Raw genomic sequence first — 20,765 nt, 5'->3', positions numbered from 1 at the left:
ATTATTCCTCAATTGAACTATAAATTTTTATTAGAAATTTCAAACTTAAAATAATTTAAGAATGCTGCAAAAAACTCCTATATACACATTATCCAGGTTAACTCATTGCTTATGTTTTGTCTCATTTTCATTATTTTTTTTTCCTGAACCATTTGAAAGTAATTGAAGATAGCATGTCCTATTTCCACTAAGTACTTTAAGCTTTATTAACTAACAAGAAGTAGGGTCACTTATATAACTCTAATATATACAATCAGAAAATTTAATATACATGAGATATTATCATCTCAGACCAAATTCAAATTTGAACAATTGTCTCAATTGCATGATTTATATTTTTTTATTTCTTTTTTGGTCAGGCCTAGGATTCCATTTAGAATCATGCATTTTTAGTGTTCTTATTTCTGTAATCTTTAATGAGAAATAGTTTCTCAGTCTGACCTTGTCTTTCTGAGTCTTAATGTTTCTGATGCTTACAGAGTAGACATTAACATATATTTCTTTGGATTTTTTAAAATACCGTAGTTGAACTTTACTTTGTTCATAGAATTCAAAGTGAATAGTGTAACTCTTACCACTTTTTGGTGGTCACATCAAAAACTCTTTTAATTGCATACTCTGACATACTATGGTTGCCTCATGTTTGAATATTTTTTGTTTGTTTGTTTACTTTTTACCAATGGCATTACCTCTGCTCACAGCAGATATTTGTTATTTTACAGCCACATGAATGGTTAAAACTTTTTGTTTCCATTTGTTGAATTGCTTTTATAATATTTGAGTTTATTGAGGTATAGTGTATGCATAATGAAATTTACAATTTCAACTGTACAATTGGTAACTTTTAAAAAGGTACCTATTCATACAGTCATTATCACAATCAAGATATAGCATATTTCTTTTATGTCTAAAAGTTCCCACTTGACCTTCTTTTTTTTTTTTTTTTTGTTTTTGTTGTGTCAGGATTTGTACCAATCTTTTTTTTTTAATTACTTATTTTTTTAATTTTTTACAGACTGCATTTTGATTCATTATACCCAATTGGGGTACATCATTTCATTTGTATGGTTGTACATGATGTAGATTTATACCATTCTTGTAATCATACTTATACATAGGGTAATGATGTCTGTCTCCTTCCACCATTTTTCATACCCCCCCCACTTGACCTTTTATAGCCAGTTCCCTCCACTGTCCCTCCATATCTTTTCTTTAAGTTTATTTATTTAAATAATGGTTTAAGTGACTAATTTAAATGCCTATCTGTTGTTTTCCACACATGGATTAGTTTAGGGTTGGTTTCTGTTGAATGCTTTTTAAATTGACTAAAGATCAAATTGTTCTGCTTCATTTATTAATTTTATTGTATACTAGGCAAATGCACTCTTACAGATAATAGTCATCATATCATCTTCCTTTAAACTATGTTATTTATTTTTGATTATTTTGTTTTTGGTATGTGGTTGCACTTTTGCAGGATACATTTGATCTACTCACTCTTGTTTGACTTTTTATTAGAATTAGTCTATTTCAGTTTTTAACTTAACCCCTTGGCATACTCTTTCTGGGATTTGATCTTCATTTTTAGATATGGTCCTTAAATACATGGCTTCATTGTATCTCACCTGAATGCCTAAATTACTCAGTGAAATCTCACCATTCTGACTGACTAGGACCCCCAAATCCCAGTACTGCCTGACCTCCAGTATCATTACATTCACCTTTGAGCCGTGAATTATATGATCTCTTCTAGATCGTATAGCTTTTCTCCTTGCCTGTGAAGCTCAAGTCAAAGACCCATGGGGAATCTCCATGAAGACTTCTGCAATCCTTTCTCTGTGCAGTTTTTTTTTTTTCTTATCAGTTATCCAGCACTGCAGATGACAGCCAGTTCATAATATCAGAACTATGATCTCCACTATTAAGTGTGAGATCTTATGCTCTGTGTTATTCCAACTTATGCTCTGTGTCAGAAAAAGTGTTTCAGGTGGAAAGCCAAGACAGCCATGGTATACTTTGGGATCCCACTCATTGTATCTTTCCCTTCTCTCACAGATCATGGTTCTTTGTTCATGTTGTTCAGTGCCTGAGAACAGCTATATCATATACTTTGTTTTGTAGATTTTACTTGTTAGTAGGAAAAGTTTGTATGAGATGTTCTGTCTTGTCCCCAACTATTTTTACAGTGCTTCTAGAACCATCTGTGTAAGATATAAATTTATGTCAGTGCTCTGTTTAAAAGTTGATATTCTCACCAATTGCCTATAACATAAAATTCAAACTCCTGAATAAGATATTCAAGATCTTTTAATTCATCATTTTGGTGGAATCACTCTCTAGACATATCCTGCAGTCTCTGATCTCCCAACCCTAATGATTTTCAATTTAATATGCATAAGAACCGTATGGTAATTATGTGTTGAACATGGATATTTTCCTCTTACCAATCTAATTTGATACACTAACGATGTTCTGGAAATCTAAAATTTTAAGAATGAAGGCAATTTTGATGTAAACAGTCTAAGCATATTTTGATGTAAGCAGAAGATCACTGTTCAAGTCTTACAACTCAAAATGGTGTCAGAATATCAGTGGAATACACCTCGATGGACAGATTTTAAAACTATAGATCCTCAGTCCCTCTCCCAAACTTATTCAACCAGTGTGATATTAAAGCTTTTCCAAAAAAGCTTTACCAGTAGAATAATTTGCTTAAGCTAATAATTCACCTATCTATCCATTCATCCATTCATCCATCCATCTGTCCATCCATCAAGAGACAGATTTATTATGTGGTAAGGCTCATATAATCATTCATGATTAAGGACAAAGAAATACCATGATCTTCCTTGTAGAAGCTAGAGAAACAGGAACTCTGGTATGATTCAGAGTTAGTCTGAAGACTTGAGAACAAGAGAAGCTGAAGGAGTAATTCTTAATCTGAGTCCAAAAGCCTGAGAACCAAGAGTATCATCCTTCCTCCACCTTTTTTGTTCTGTACTGGCCCTCAATAGGTTTGATAAGGCCTACCCATACCAATGCAAATGCTAATCTCTTCCAGAAACACCCTCAAAGACACAGTCAGAATTGTTTTACCAGTGATCTGAGTATCCCTTAGCTCAGGCAAATTGACACAAAATTAAACCTCACAAGAATGCAGTCTTTTTTTAAAATCCCAATTTATGTGTTTATAAGCTAAAGTTTGAAGAACACTAGTTTAGATTATGTCATTCTTTAGGCTAAACACGTTCACACATCTATTTTTGTTCAGGTAATTTGTTATGCTAAAAGACTTTTTTTTCTCGACATAAAATTATTACTTATTTGAAACCAAGATATATTGAGCCTTCTTAAGCCTTTTTGAACTCCCAGACAGATTTTTATTGCACTTAATTTTGGATTTCAATTATAGGTTTACATTATCTTTTATTACAGCACTTATGAGTATTTGTTTGCATTATTTCACAAGGTGGTCTGTGAACTTTGGGCATTGGAACTAAGTATTTTTCTTTGATTATTCAGTATATAGGACTTATAAAAGATCCTTGATGAATACTTTTTGGAAATTAGTAAATATCCAGAAAGGTATTAAAGCATCACTTTATTGATATTATGTAACTGAAGAAGGTTGTCAACGTAGAAGCTAAACTACATGTGTTCACATCCCAGTTCTGAGACTTATTAACTGTGTGTTCATCTATGCAAATTGATCTTTCCCTCTGCTCCTCAATTTTCTCATCTCTGAAATGGAGCAAATAGAACTATTTTGTTGGGTGAGTTTAGAAGTTTGGTCTTATGTGTGGGAAGTGGCAGGAAATGAAACAGGGACTTTGTACGTTGTTTATTTTTAAAAAAACAAAACATACACTACTTAGAAAATATCTAGCACCCAGTAAGTACCAAATAAAAATTACCTTTTATGTTGAGCATTAATTTCAACAAACATTTATTAGAGACTAATATGTCAGTTGTTTAACAAAGAAAAACAAAAAGAAATGGACCATGACTTCTGGCTTATTATATTCTAAAGAGGTGAGAATAAGTAATCTTAGTAACATCAAAAAAGTTAAATCTATTCTTAGATCAATTGATTCCAAACATGTTTTATCATGTTACTATAACATTAGCACCCCAAATGCATGTTTCTTCCTAAATTATGTAATTGAACAAAAATTTTCAGTTAATAAATATCTCAAGGCAAAATTTATGTTTTGAAAATAAATCCATATTTCAACTATCCTTTTTGACACATTTATTTAAGATAAATTTGATTTCCAAAAGTTCAGAATAGAAAAAAAAATGCCAACTATAATATTTTTCTTTACTTCTTTTAAAATTAGTAATCTATAAAATATGTGTTTTCTTCACAGGAATCCTTTAAATTTATTTTCCAGTTTTGTAAAAGTTGGTTCAGTAAAAATTAGATATTTAAATATATAAATTCACTAAATTTGACCCACCTAAGATACAACACATTTCCTTGTACTAAAATTTGAAGAAAAGTGAGAGGTTACTCTCAGCTCTCTCTACAAGAATTCTAAATATTTATTTATTATACTTTAGATACTGTGTACTCCTAAAATGAAACTCAAGACCTTAAGGAAAAAAAGTGAGACTTTTAATATAGTTTAGAAGGTCTTAAATGTGACTGTTAATGAAACAAATAAGCCTACTAGATTATCTAATTTAACCTCATACGTACCTCTTACTCGATACACAGCTAAATCATTTAATGAAATTTCTTTAATGAATGAAAAGTATCACTTTGATACATCAACTTTTTCTTTAGTACTTCATGTGATAAAAGCAGATATTGAGTGATGATGGTCATTTAGTCTCTTACTCATTTCAATCATTCAGAAGTCATTTTTTACGTTTTACAAGAGGAAGAGGATGGACAGGGGGAAATCTAATTCAAATCTATGTCTACCTGGTTCACTGGACCCAGATTCTTTTTCTACTTAATCATGCCTATCACAAAACTCTGTATTTTAGTTTCAATTCATAGCCTAGTAACCATTGTATTCTTTATCCCAATTCAATTTTGCCTCCTTAACACATGTACCAGCTTACAAAGTTGATATATCTTTCTCAGCTATTCTAAAATCCAGGACAAAGAGCAATATTTCACAGCTTCTCAGTGCTCTATTTGTACCAAGGTTCTTCAGCTGTGGAACTATGGACTTTTTAGATTGGGTAATTCTTTCTTGTAATGCACAGGTTATTCTGTCTCTTCCCTACAGATGACATTAGTCACTACTCTCATTCCCAGTTGTGACAACCAAAATATCTACAGACTTTGTCCCTTGGAGGCAAAATCACCCTCTAAGTCTGAGAATCACAGACTTAGAGGAGAGATTAAAAGATTCACTAACTTAAATCGATCTTTTAAAATCCAAATTGCCTTTTTATTTGTACAAATAAAGTTTCTTGATTAAAGATTGCATTTTTCCCCAGTGGAAATTTGTCAAAAGAGTAATAAGAAATTCTTTGAAGAGGAAAAAAAAAAAAAAAACCTTAAAGCCAAAAAAAGACTCTATTTTTTTATATCCCAACTAAACTCTTTAGTTAATGGTGATTTTTAAATACTGTTTAATGTGAAGTTCTTACTTTAAGAATTTAGAGAACATAAATTAGAACAAGTATTCAGATTTTTAATGTCCATATTTTCTGAGCAAACAAATATTTCATAATTTCTTTCCAAATTAACATGTTCTCAAGGAAAAGTTACTATGATGTTGTGTTGTTAATTTATCTTTCAATTTATACATTAGACAGTACCATTTTCTTGACGCCACCCAAATCTGGGTCAGGTGTTACTCCAATGTACTCTTTTAGCATCCAGCACTTACGTTATTCATAGAGTTTATGATGCTGAACTTTAATTCATGGTTACATCTTTGTAGGTTTCTCTAAAGAGTCACAATCTTGTATGTCCTCAGAAATGAAGCAGATTACATAAATTAATGAATGGAGGTGTTAAGATAAAATGGATTCAATGATAGAGAAAAATACTCAGACTCAATGTTTCTAAGGTCTAAGAAGTCATGAACCCCTTGGCAAGCTGGAGAACTTATGTTGAAACCTTACTGAAGGGTTCAATCACTATTTAGCTCCAGCTAATTATTTACATGTAGAAATGTAGACTAGCATTGTGCAAAATTTCAGAGAAATGATGTGAAGTTTCCTGATATTTAAATGTAAGTTATTAATTCAAATTTCTATTTATAAATACTATACAGGATAAACCATGTACATCTATTCCCCTTTTATTCTGTTTGTAATCTCTGCTGGTAATAATGAGCACCATTGAATCAGCACCAGATTTAAATTTCTAATCATCTTATTCCCTAAGCACTTTGAAGGATCCTGGTATATATTAAGTACATTAATAAATGTATTGCACAAAAGAATGAATGAAGTTTTAATTCTATGTGAAATAGAAAGAAGAAAAGTATTTCAAGATAGGTAAAATCAAGTTGACATTGAACAAAATATTGTCTCATTCTGGCCATAAGAAGGGATATTAGAAAATTAGACTATGAGATATTGTAGAAATTGTGGGGGTAGAAGGTACATAGTGAGTTGAAAATGAATGGGTTTAGGAAAATGGAGGTAGTGAATATTGATTGTTTTTCCAGAAAGCAAAAGACAGCAATGTCTTGAGAAGGGACAGATCATAGGAAAGTGGCTACAATGGCCTGTTCAATCTTGTTAAACTCTTACCCCTTTGAATACACATAAAAATGCACAATGTTTATTTTTTCATTTTAAAATAAAGTGAAAACTACTTAAAGGAATCATAATATTCAACAAGCTTTTTCAAACAGCATATATTTGAATTCTCTCCATGACCCAGAAATCCCGATTAACTTCTCCTGGTTAAATCACCATTAAAATTTTTTGTAGGTTTTTTAACAGTATTTAATTAAGAGTTTGTCATGTCTTTTAATACATAGATGGTACCAACAATGATAGTTCATACAATTTTACAATGTTTTGACTATATGATGTTGTAAAAGTGTACACAAATGATCATTCTGCTTTACAACTTATCTTAAAGTTGTACTATCTTAGTATTCAATAAATTAAATTAGAAATTAAGCACATTGTTATAAAAGGCATTGTGATAGATTGTTTTTAGCCAACAATAGGTTAAAACACATTTTTCTGAGCACATTCAAGGAAGTTAATCTAAGCTATGATGTTCAGTAGGTTAGGTGCACTAAATGAATTTTTGACTGATGGCAGTTTTTATTGATGCATATTATTTATACAATATGGTGTGTTTCATTGCTGCATATTCATATATACATAAAATTGCAATTTGATCATTTGGATTCATGATATTTTCAACCTCTCAGGATTTAACCTATCCTAAGTCAAGGTGCATCTGCCCTATAGAAGTCATTGTAAGGTGCTTAGCATGCATTTTCTAGATAATTTATTGAATTTCTTGTTTATTATTCAACATAAATCTTGCCATCAGTTTTCCAGTACTTCAATATTTTTTAATACACATTCTTACAATTAACTTCTAGAAGAAATGCATAACTTCTTTATAATGCACCAATGTTGAGCATCTGTTTAAGGAATATGAATAATATGTTAGGGTCTATGGTGCATATTGAAACTTGGTATTGAATGAAAAAAGCTCAGTATATCCATAGACCAATTTGAACCACCCACAGGAACCAGGAGATTATGAAATACTGGAAAGTAGAAGGAGTTTCCATAGGAATAAGGAGAAAAAAAGTAAATCAAAAGCAAATTTGGAGTCACTACCCTGGAAAGAATAAAGGCACTCAATCTAAGATGTTTTCCCTTTATTTTTTCCTGTTTCAAAAATTTCAAGAAAAATCAACTTATTTTTATCACATTGAAACTCTTAAAAATTGATGTTTTAGTGAAAATAAATTCAGAAAATTTTAAACAAGAAGTGTTTAGATGTGAACATTTGTGAGCAGTGTTTATTATAATGACTAACAAATTCTTACATAGGGGTATCTGTGATGGACCATGCAGCTCGAATTCATTATATTTTAATATCTGTAACTAAATGCATTTCATACTGAAGTCCTGCCTTGTCCCTTATTCTAAAGGAAACCAAAATATTCTTCAAAGTATATGAAACCACATTTTGTTTTTTGTAGATTTTTTTGTTTGTATGTTAGTTATTACTGTTTTCCCTAAGGAAACAAACTGACAAAGAAAAAAACTACTTGGAATAATATAATATTAGAATATTTATTTATATACCTCTAGTTTTACATCCAGAATCTCAGTCTTCTTTCCAAACCAAGTAAAACTCTGCCTTGGATATGACACTTCGGAGAACATTAGACATGTATAAGATATTTCAGAATCCAATTTAGATCGATTCTGAAATCTTACAGATGAAATATTTGAGGTATTTCATGATTAAATACCTCTTGGGCAGAGTAACTGTGACATAAGGTAAATATTCTTCTAAAGTTGATCATTCTTGATGGGGATGATATACTCAATCAGAATATTTCTGTAACGATCCTGTGTGATTCTTGAGTTTTTGAACACTTGCACATATCCCTATTATTACCCTATAAGATAGGTATGGCGGTATTATATTCCTTAGAAAACTCTATTTTTTTAATACTGAAGAGGGCTACACCATCAGGTGTTGAAAATGAAAAATAAATAATTGGGAATTGGGGCGGGAGAGATATAACATGATATACGAAGAAAAACATGGTAATCAAGGTTAGTAGACCTAAGTTCAAATTTCACTTCTGGCTGAGTTCAAACTTATATTAGAGAAGCACATTTTATGATATTTAATGCCAACTGGATTCACTAAATAGCTGCTTCTGAGAATGATTTAAAAGTGCAAGAGCATTATTTGGAAATGACACTGAAAAAGGAAAAGGAAAAAAGTACAATCAGTCAGAAGGAGCTGTCAGATCACAATGTAGACCTTATAAAGTCTCCATCCTCCCAATGGAGAACTACAGAGCAACAGGTTGTCTACTAGAAGAATACTACACTGGGTGAAAATAGGTAAGCCCTTTTTGCCTTGCTTGGTCCTTGGGAGCTTCTCTAACAGAGTGACCATAGCTCTAGTGCTAGAGTTACCCTTGAAAAGAGATAGCTGAGAAGGCTGTCTGTCAACCACCCTCCTACCACACTCTTCTTGAAAGGAGACCTGAGTAGCATGTCTCTACATCTGTCACACATGGGGACATGCTGATCATTTTATATCAAATGAAAAAGGGGATTACTTAACTCTCTATGTAGTATGATATCCACAGTGCACATAATAATAAAAATTATGTGTTGGACACTGCTAAATAAATTGCAGCATTACTTTATTTAATCTTGACAGTGATCCTATGAGATTGATATTATTATCTTCATAATATAGGCAGAGACTCCAGAGATCAAGAGGTCAAGAAACTTGTCCCAGTTGTAGGATGTGCTCATCAGTATGTAAACACATATTTGCCTTGCCATTAGTCTGTGCTCTATCTACTAACATGAATGTACATACATAGGAGCAAGAATAGAAGAATAAAGCACACACATATGTGGTAATAGTGATTAAATGGTAGTATTACTGGTTATTAAACTGTTATTTATTCCTTTTCTTTATTTTTTGCATTTTTTTATGATGAGGTGTTCTGTTTATCTGTTTAGACTACAAACAACCCCAAACACAGTCCTCTAAAACAATAACCATTTTATTTTTTTCATAGTGTCTCAGTTTAAAAATCCACAAAGGATGCAGAGGTATGGCTTAATTCTCCTCCATATGTTGACAGCCTCAGCTAAAAAGATGTGAAGAACTGAGCATTATTCCATTGGTGAGGGGATTCGAATCCTCTGGAGGCTTCACATGCTGCTCCCTGGGGTAGGGTGATTTTAAGGCTGGGTTTAGCCAAGTCAGTTGATTGTATGATAGGAACTCTACCCATAGAGCCTGGGCTTCCTTACAGCAGGACTGTCTCAGATCAGTCAGACTTCTTAGGTGGTGGCTCAGGGCTCCAAGAGCAAGGTTCGGCTTATGAAAAGGAAACTCTTTAGCCTTCTATGACCTAACCTTGGAAAAAACAGTTCACTCTGCTGTACTCTATTGGTGACAACCAAGTCTTATTCAAGTTGAAGGGACATAAAACTCACATTTTAATGGGAAGAATATAAATGGTGTTTGTCATGTTTTGAAACGTATAGAAAATATATTGTGTCCACAATCAGAGGAAAATGAATTTTTAGACATAAAAAAATCTAGTTCAGTTTTTTGTTCTGAAAAAGAATTAATAAAACTGTTGGGTCTCTTTTTACTTTTATTTTTTAACTTATGCAATATGGCAGTAGAGAATCTGAACTCTCTGATACAGTGTCTACTTACTGTGGTTTTATCCACAGTAACAATCACAGAGCCAACAACAGGCAGGGTGTTAGTCACTGTTTTCAAGCTTTATGGGTAATACAAAGTGGTAGTTGCCACCACTACAAAACATTACATAAACTTTTGGGGTCTATTCTATCCCAAATCCTATTTCTACAAGGATATAGTGGGACTTTTTCATATAAGCCTTACTCTTCCATACATGAATTTTCTTTTGTTTAAAAATGATAAATATTGTATACATGATTGTGTTAGAGAAGGTTAATGCATTCCACTCTTTAGAATACTTTTATGTGTCTTATTGAAGAATAATAAGAAAGTTTAGCTAGAGTGCATAAAAACTTGCCAGTTCCCCAGAAAACTATAAGGAATGGTTTTACAAAACCTGATATTAGACACTTGTATATTATAATGCACAAGAACTAAATATCAGTCTCATAATACAAAATTTGCCTAATATTTGTATCTTATATGAAAACTTTTTCTAGTATACTATAACTACATTTTCAACTTTTAAATTTTCCATTAGGTCAAAGTATTGCTACAGAATAGGAGAGAAATATTTTAGGGATTGTCATTTATCTAGAGTAGAGTACATCATCTTAAGTTTTTCCTTGAGACTGGAATCAAGATCAGCTGAATTACTGCGGAAAGTCAGAAGAGAAGCATGAACTTTTGAGTTCAGTAGGTCTAGGTTTGTATCTAGCTCCAACACTTAACTATTTAAGGTTCAACAAGTATTTTAAAATTTTTGGTCCTGAATATCATCAAATATAAAATAGGGGTAATAATAATCGGGTTTGTGAAGCAAAATTATATGAGATGATTAGATAAACCAAATTACTTGGAATTTGGCCCATGGAAATAGTTTATAAGTAGTAGTGATTATTTTGTTACTATTCTCTTTAACATAATGTGTTAAGGTAAAAATTCTATATTGATAGTATTCAGTGATACAGAGTTATATCAAACAGAATTCAAACTTCAGAAATTCAACCAAAGTGTGAAATGATGATTATTACTTTTAACTAAAACCATTTGCCTATTCTGAAAGAATCATAATATACTTTTTCTTGAATTCCACAAATGTTGACTAAATAAGGAGAAAACATAAAGGCACTTGAGAAAAGGATGAATGTGCATTTACTAGAATTTGATAGATAAATATTTCATATGTTGTGTGATTTTTAAAATTTTAATTTAGCCTATCCTTGTCATAAATAATTACTCATTAATAAATGTTTGATAAAAATATTCATCTTTTACTGATTTATGAGTTCTTTATGTATTAAATATATAAATTACTGTTTTATTATTATTTTTTTCTTTTTTGGAAAAGATCTCACTTTGTTGCCTGGGCATTGAAATTCATGATCCTCCTGCCTCTGGCTCCCAAGTAGCTGCAATACAGGTACATGCCAATGTTCTCTTGGCATGTGACAGATCACTTGTCACTTTTATATGTTATGACAATTTCTACCACCTGTCACTTTTAATATGATTTTTAACACTTAATTTTGCTCAAATATATCATAATTCCCTGTATTAAAAATGATTTTTATACTTAAAATTACCTTCCCTACTTTCTTGACCTTAAATTCCTGCCCATCTAGAGGAGAAAATGTTTAAAAGTAACATTTTTCTCATTCATCTCAGTGATCATGTCTTTAGCCACCACTATTCAAAAAGAAAAGTTATTGGTGAAGTTGGAGTTGACTCCTGTGGATTTTTTTCTCAGGAGCAGGAATTTTTCATCCTTGGCAGCCTATCCACCATTAAACTAGTAGACATTACCTCATTTCAGTACTGGTATAGAGCTTTCCCTGTTTTAGCCTTTCAAATGTTTCAATGGCTAAATAACGAAACAGAGGGAGTACAGCTATGAAAAGGAGGTAAAGGAAAATAGGAGCAGAAGCTAGATGATGGGCTGAAATCATTATCTCATTTGCAAATTTCCATCAAGGGGTATGATAAGCCCCAGACTTCTATCTCCAGTAATAATGATTTCTATTGAGTATTGTGCCAGGTACCTTTTAAGTGCTTTATAAGTATCATTAAAACAGTTGTAAAGTGGATATAATTACTGGCCCCTTTTATGTAGCCAAGGAAATTAATGAAGAAGGGCTATAGAATTTGCCCCAGTTCACATAGTCATTATCAGAACTGGGATTCTAACAGGACAGGCTGATTCTAGAATGAACAAGCTTACCCTACACTATATGATTCTCAAATTTAACATGTGAAAACATTTTAGTTCTTCCTGATTCTTCTCCATCTCTATATCATATTATTACCCTGCTATACTTACTATACTTGAAGAAAATCTAACTCCCCCCCTACCATGGCTTATAAGGCCTTACAAATTCAGACATCTTTGAATTTATTTTCAATGTTACTTTTCCCTTGTTGTTTTAAACCATCTACTAAGCACTAATCTTGTTTCTAGTCTTCAAACACACTGAACCTATTTCCATCATAGGATTTTTGCACTATTAATGCTTATCCTTGGAGGGATATAACTCAGTAGTACAGTGCTTGCCTAGCATACGTGGGACCTTGGGTTACATCCATAGAAAATAGTAATAGCCTACTTGTAGATTGAGCAAAAGGATCCAGTGCAACAGTAGGTTGGAGATGCAAGCTTTATTTAACTTTTTTGGTAGGACAGATAGGTAGAGGAGAAGAGTTGGAAACTATTACATTTTTTTTTCTATTTGAAGTGCTTTACCAAAGTTATTAAAAATATTTTAATAACTTCTAGACTTTCATGCATATGCAACAGGTTTTTTAATGAGAGAAGTTTCTAGTTACAGTTTGAAATAACAGGTGTGTAATTCAAAAATACAATGGTCTATTCCATGAAGATTTTATTTTCTTCACTTGGTATGTTGATGAACCACAACTTGAATGGTGTTAGCCACTGAACACATTCAAGTTGTGACTTGAATTCTTACTTTGATGGAGAGGGTTAAACACAGAGATCTTTGCATTCCCTTCCAATTCTGGACTTTTTGTGCATACATGACCTACCACATCACCCTTTTGAGTGTTCTGACTTGCTAAAATGAGTCAAGGTAAGAAAGACACTACTGATTAATTATGTATAGTTCCCATGATACTATGTATTACAGAAGAAGCAATTACTGAAATACTTTGAAACAGTCCAGTGAGCTGCAGTTTGCTCAATACTTGGTTTATATTCTCTTCTTAGAAGGAATATTTCATCTTTGTCTCTAAAAGAAAAACAAAAGTTTTTCTTCACACAGTTCCTGTAAATTCTTAGCCTCTCTTTTGGACCTCATTTTAGTTGCTGGAGAAACCATTATTTATTAGAGTGATCTACATGTAAGATTAAGTTTAGTTGTAAGAATCTAACATAGATAAATGTCCCTTTGTCTCTCATGGTCAAGTGGTAGAGAATTGATTGGACCTAAACAGCTCTGTCATTCGTTCCTACACTTCAACCACATGAGAGCCACTCTCTGCTATCTAATGTACTCTTATGCCAGAAATCACACTTAGGTTTTCTCTGAGCACCTAAACTGGCTGACAGTCAGGAAATCAATACATCCTGTTGCACAGCTTTCGTATCTGCTATTAGTAGAAAAGTAACACTAAAGATGTGTTTCCTTGCAGGACAGTGCAGAATTGATCACATCCCTGATTCACAGTGGAGCTGATATACAGCAGGCTGGGTATGGTGGCCTGACTGCCCTCCACATTGCTGTGATAGCCGGTCACCTAGAGGTAAGTCATGCCTTTGTTACCTGTGAAAACAAAGGCTAGCTACCTCTTTGAATTCTTTAAATCATTTTAAACACGACTTTTGAGATGATAGAAATTGGTTTTTTTTTAGCCACTGAACACATTAATTTCTTTTGGCTTTAAAATTTAGTCATTCAAATGTGCTTTTGATAGTTCAGTATATTTTGTAATGATGTAATCAAATATCAACTAATACAAAATTGGCTGTATATAAGAGATTTTTGAGATTAAGATCCTAAGTTTTTTTTTTTTTTTAATTCCTAAGGGATTCATTTATTTTACTAAGTAAAGGGGGGGAACTGACTGCAATTTTGTTAGAGGTTATAGAAATATGAATATGAGGTAAAATATGAGGTACTATAGATACCACAGTACCCATTAAAAGAAATATAATTCACCATGTGCTTTACAATTTTTTTAAAGGATAACATGAGATAAATAGAAAGAAAATATAAAGATGCAAGGAATCATTATTCTATCAGGAATCTTGTAGTTGAAAGAAACAGAAAATCCCACACAGAAAAACTTAGTGAAATAATTGGCTTATGTGACTGAATATTATGGGATAAGACTATACATCAGATCATATGTTTTCAGTTGAAAGTAACAGAAAACTACCTCCTCAAGCTGGCTAAAGCTAGATAGTTTATTATTCTGCATAAACGAGAGTGAGTCATCAAGGATCTAGGCCTACTCCATTTCTTTGCTTTACCATTCTTGGCTTGGTTTCTTCCTCTGCTAACAGTAAGATGGTGATACTTCAATGGTATGGAAGTTTCTAGACCACTTCCAGATAAGGCAATATCCTGGGGAAAAAAAGGCATTGTCTCCTCTCTCTTTTTTTTTAAATTAAATGAAATTTAATTAATTTTTACAAACTGCATTTTGATTCATTGTACACAAGTGGGGTACAACTTTTCATTTCTATGGTTGTACAAGATGTAGATTCACACCATTCATGTAATCATACATGTACATAGGATAATGATGTCTGTCTCATTCCATCATCTTTCATACCCCCACCCCCTTCCCTCTCATTTCCCTCTACATAATCTAAAGTTCGTCTGTTCTTCTCTTACCTGCCATCCCCCTAACCTCCATTATGTATCATCATCCACTTATCAGGGAAAACATTTGGCCTTTGATTTTTGGGGATTGGCTTATTTCACTTAGCACGATATTCTCCAATTCCATCTATTTACCTGCAAATGCCTTTGTTTTATTCTTCTTTATGACTGAATAATATTCCATTGTGTATATATATATACCACAGTTTCTTTATCCATTCATCTGTTTAAGGGCATCAGATCCTAAGTTTGAAATCAAGTAGTTGAGCTTCCACAAGTCACCATATTAACTTTGAGGGTGTTATCAAATCTCAAAACACCTCTGTGTTAGAAAAAAGTTGTGTTTTAGAAAAAAGCAATAGTTGGTGGGGGGTGTAGCTCAGTGGTATAGCACTTGCCTAACAGGTGTGAGGCCTTGGGTTCATTCCTCAAAATAGTAATAGGCTTATTGTAATGATTAAATAGTCCATATAAAGTACTCTACAAATTGCTTTGTTCAGAGTAAGGACTAAATGAAAGATCATTTATTCATTCATCCTCTTATGAACTACTTGAATATACATTTAGTAAACACAAATTACATACCAGATACTGTTCTAGGTGCTAGGATGACAGTAGTGAGATCAACAGGCAAAATTTCCATTTTTGTGAAGCTTAATTATAAACAAGACGGACAAAAAAGAAAAGAAAATATTATACAATGTTAATTAATGAGTACCATTAAATAATAAAATGAAAACTGAATGAGGGAGAAGTAGACAGTATTTTAAGTAAACTATTTAGTGAAGTCCTCTGAAAGAAGGTGATATTGGAGCAGAGATCTGAATGAAATAAGAGTAGTGACCACATAAAAGAAAAAAAAAAAACACATTTTAGGCTTCAGTAATAGCACATGCAGGGCCTGGAGCAGAGTAAACCTGGATGTGAGAGGGACAGGAATGAACGACAGGTATTAGTGTGGAGAGCTGGATGTAGAGTGATGGAGAGGAAGTCAGGTAGATGGTTGCAAGTCAGATCACAAAGTGTTTTAAAGGCCATGGGACATCTTTGGGTTTTGATTAACTTTAATTTCCAAAATATTACTTTATATATGTACTATGCAATTATTTGCTTTACAAATCCTCAAGAAATAGCTTTTTTATTGTCAATGCTGTGACAGATACAAAATCAAGCCTCATATGATAATCATCACTATAAATTTAGAAAAAAAAGTCATGTCTAAAATTCTAGTCATTTAACTCAAAATACCATCATATTCACACTCTATCAATTGTAATAATAATGTATAACTTACCAATGTAATAAGTGAACAGTCTTACATCCTCATTATTAAATAATTTCCTTTGCAAATTATTATATGACAAATTAAATTATGCCTTTTCCACTAAGACACAAAACATATACCAACTATGAACAAATAGAACTGCATATAAAATCATATATAAAATTTATAAATATGTGTGATCCATCTCTCTTGACAGTGTCACTTCAAAGCGCTTTTATATCCAATAAATATTAAAATATCTCATTGAGAGAAAAACAATTTACTTCATGTTTATATTTCTGCTCCTTACCAGATCACTTTATTTCCCAGAAAGTAAGTCTCTTTGGTAAGATTCATAATATCATTGAAAATATAATTATTTTGTATTACTTATGAGGAAAGGGAAAAATACCATTAGAATTACTTAAAAACAACAGTTTTCCCACAAAAAGAGAGATTATCTGAGGCCAATGATAAGTAAATAGAATGATAAACATTAAGAAATCTTGGTGGAAAAACTGATGAAGTAGACATTAGGCTCTAGTGAAACATGGTCAACCTTTCAATGATAAGAAAATAACAGAATATACTGTTCAAAACAAAATCCTCTTTTTGTCTAATATTGAGCAGATTACTTTGGAAACTATCTAGTACAGTTGGGTCAAAAGGAGGGTGTTGGTCTTGTTATCTTATCTTCAAATAGTTCTGTTTTCCAGCTTTGTAAATCATAGTATAAATAACAGTATCTTATGGATTCTCCCAGCCTTAGGGCGAACTTGACTAAAACAGTTTCCAATAGGTCTCTACTCATATTTCTTTTAGGTTCTCCAACTCACCTCATTAGCTGATATACAACATTTAATGACTTTTATAGTCAACTGCTTGGCACTCCATAAAACAGGTTTAGACACATTAACCTTTATTTGCTTTTTACATAATGAATTAATTAAGTTATCGGTCAGATAATGAAGGGAAATGGTATCCAAAAAAGCAATCTAAAACAATTATATTCTAAATGCAGAATTTTTTGGATAATTGCTTTCAAAACTGTTAGTTGTAATAAATACTTTTGATGTATTAATTTTTCTAGTCCATACTAAAGAAAAATCATTTGGTTTCAGATAGGTTGATTTTCTGATGACCTTCAAAGTTTTGAGTAGAAACATCCATATATTGTGTAGTTTTCCCCCTTTCCCTGCAGTTTCAGTTACCCCTGGTCAACCATGGTCTGAAAATACTAAATGGAAATTCCAGAAATAAACAATTTGTTAGTTTTAAATAAGTTCATAAGTTCTATTACATTATATTGTTATAATTGTTCTACTTCATTATTGTTGTTAATTCTTTTATGGTGCCTGATTTATAAACCAACCTTTATTGTAGGTATGTATGTTTAGGGAAAACGTAGTATATATACATTTAAGTAGTATCTGTGGCTTCAATCATCCCCTGGGGGTTTCAGAACTTATCCTTTTTGTATAGGGGGTACTACTGTATACGGTTGGCATTTAGTGGAGAAGTTTGAGCTTAAAACAAGTTTTTGTGTATAGAGATGGGATTTGAACCATAACAATAATGGAAAGTTATATATTAGGCCTAATGGGTAGCCCACAGACTGACCCTAAGAATCCACAGAGATTTGAGAAAGAATTAAATATCCATTGAATGAGATGAAGAAGGTTTGTTAGAGTGGTAATAGGAGAACTAGGATCTTGTAGTATCAAACAATTAGAATTTCAGAAGTCAAAGGATTCTGGGAATCAAAAGGTACAGAATAGCCAAGTACAATGGTAGAAAGTACACATATAGCATTTCCTTACTAATCCAAAATTTACATGCCTATTCCACTGCAACTTTTTACTACCTTGATTAGGAGGGATAGTGGCAATGGATCAGTGGGTGTTCCCTTTCATTAGTAGTTCCTGTGTTTTATTGCCCACCCCTCTGTGTGAAACAATAGTTGATGCTGAGTCTGACAGGCCTCTTTGTCTCCACATATCAAATTCAGACCTTCCATTAGTGTCTCAAGTGTATTTGTCCTCCCATAACTGTGAATTCTATTAAACAATTTTACAATAAAATTTACATTGACTAGGCAGCTGTCTCCCTCAATAATAGAAGAAAAACGTGTGTTGTAGATGCCTAGACATGCTGACTACAATTTGAGAACTCAGAGTTAAATTTACTATGCTTCAAAAAGGAGGAAAATATTGGTTGTCTCAGGCCTTAATATTTCTCTTTGATTTATCCATCTATTGATACATATGCATATAGTGCTTCATATAAGGTCTAAGATTCTTTCAGTAATCTGTGAATCCAGGGTTAGACATGAGTCAGATGCTGTATTGGACATTGAAAAATATATTTATACATATTAGTTGAAACTTGGTAGTACTTCATCATTCACATACATTTGTCATTTGATTATCCTGTGAGAGCACTACTGTTAGACTAAAGAATTATAAAAGTTAAATGACTACTGTAGGGTCATTAAGACAGTAAATGAGCTAGATGAGACTCAAACCTGTTTTTCTAAATTCAAATCTGTGGTTTTGTAAATAAAAGAACAATTATTCCCTAGTGACTCCTGTGTTTATTGCTAAAACAAGGCTTACACCCACGAGACACACATATACACACACAATACCCCCAGGACACACAAACACACACAAATACACACAAGAAGTATTCAGAATAAAAAGTATTCAGAAAGTAGGTATGTTACTACTAATATTCTGTTGTTACTACATATATAATTAAAGCAAATTAATTTATTAAAAATGCCTTTATTTGGTCTTTACTAATTGGAGGCAAAACCCATGGAGATATGTGTACATACATATTTCCTTCTCTCTCTTTCTTAGACACACATACACACATATACTTTATATTTAATATACACATACATATGCAAATACTTTATACTTAATTGCATATTCTGTAAAAAGTTGCCATGCTGGTGTTTCATGCAATAGTTTCTGCAGTTATCAAGAGACAGATGAATTATCTGTAGCTGTAGACAACTGTATGGACAGCAAAAAGAAGTGCATATAGCAACCAGGTGGCACAATGTATAATGTGTAGAGGTTGTGGAATGTTTTATTTTTCATGGAAAGGTATAGTTTTATACACACCCTGTGCATGTGACAGTAACATTTTCATAGTTAAATTTATTCCATCTTACCTTATCCCATTTTCAGATTGTAAACATTTATCCAAGCACTGCTTCAGAAATACTTTCCAGTTATTTTGGAATTTATTTCTGATTTCAAGGAAATGCAATTGATGTCGTTCCAGTTCATTCTTAACTAAATCATCTAAATGGTTCAGTTGAGAGTTTTGTTTACCAAGAAGCCTCAGACTCTCTACATTATTTCTTTCATAATGGCTTTAGTTTTCTCCCCACAGGCAAAACCAAGAGAACGCTTAGAATTATAAAATGTGGTTTCCTTTTTGTTTTCCTTTTTTATAGAGGCAAGATACTCATGAGTTTTATAACTGAGCAGTACCAGATCTCTCTCTAATCTTGAACACAGATAATAATCTCTCATGAAATTCGTTTAGAGTCCAATTGAATAGTTTAAAAAATAGTTAACACTTTGAAGTGATTACTTTGTACCAAATCTATTAATTGAGACTTCTCATTCTTGAATGAGATGAGAAAAACTGAAGCATAGAGAAATTAAGTGACTTGTCCAAGATGATGGAGCTAATAATGGCACAGCCAGTGTTCACATGCTGTCCAGTGTGGGAACCAACTTCCACTCAGACTGCCTCCTCTCCCAATCCAAAAAATCCCCTCTCAGCCCAACTGATCCTAATTTAAACTTTGGATATGGGAAATAGAAACTGAGAATGTGACAGGAAAACATTCTGTATACTTACATCTGAATTGTTTTGAGACAATTTGAGAGGCCAACAAGGACATTAAGATATTCTGGTTCCTTTTTGTATGGACTCCATTGTTTTAGGCTCTGCTCCTTAGCTCTAATATTTTTGCATTACATTTTTAATACCTTGTTGAGATAAAACTTGACACAATTCATTCCTTTAAAATGTGGTACTCAGTGGTTTTTAGTATCATCACAGAGTTGGATAATCTTCACCACAATCTAATTTTAGAACATTTTTATCATTCTCAGACTGCATACCCTTTACCAGACAGTTGTGAACTCACCTCTCATTATCCAGAGCCAGATAGTAGGCAAGGCCCCTCCCTGCTCAGGATGATCAATCCCTCTACCTATCATAGACTCACTTTTTGAATTTTAAGTAGTTATAAACC

At 32.5% G+C, this 20,765-nt stretch overlaps 1 protein-coding gene across 3 annotated transcripts in view; it reads left to right on the top strand.

The window, feature by feature from the left end:
- Tnni3k (TNNI3 interacting kinase) overlaps positions 1–20,765 on the top strand; it is a 281,569-nt gene that overhangs the window by 16,152 nt on the left and 244,652 nt on the right. For all 3 annotated transcript variants that reach the window (XM_047555360.1, XM_047555349.1, XM_047555371.1), the window contains exon 5: positions 14,021–14,131. In XM_047555360.1, coding sequence (XP_047411316.1) covers positions 14,021–14,131 — 111 coding nt within the window. The remainder of the gene's footprint in view (positions 1–14,020; positions 14,132–20,765) is intronic.

The sequence above is a fragment of the Sciurus carolinensis genome, chromosome 1, assembly GCF_902686445.1.
Source record: "Sciurus carolinensis chromosome 1, mSciCar1.2, whole genome shotgun sequence".
Lineage (NCBI taxonomy): Eukaryota > Metazoa > Chordata > Mammalia > Rodentia > Sciuridae > Sciurus > Sciurus carolinensis.
The sequence above is the reverse complement of the archived record's forward strand: the minus strand, read 5'-3'. Positions and strand labels throughout refer to the sequence as shown.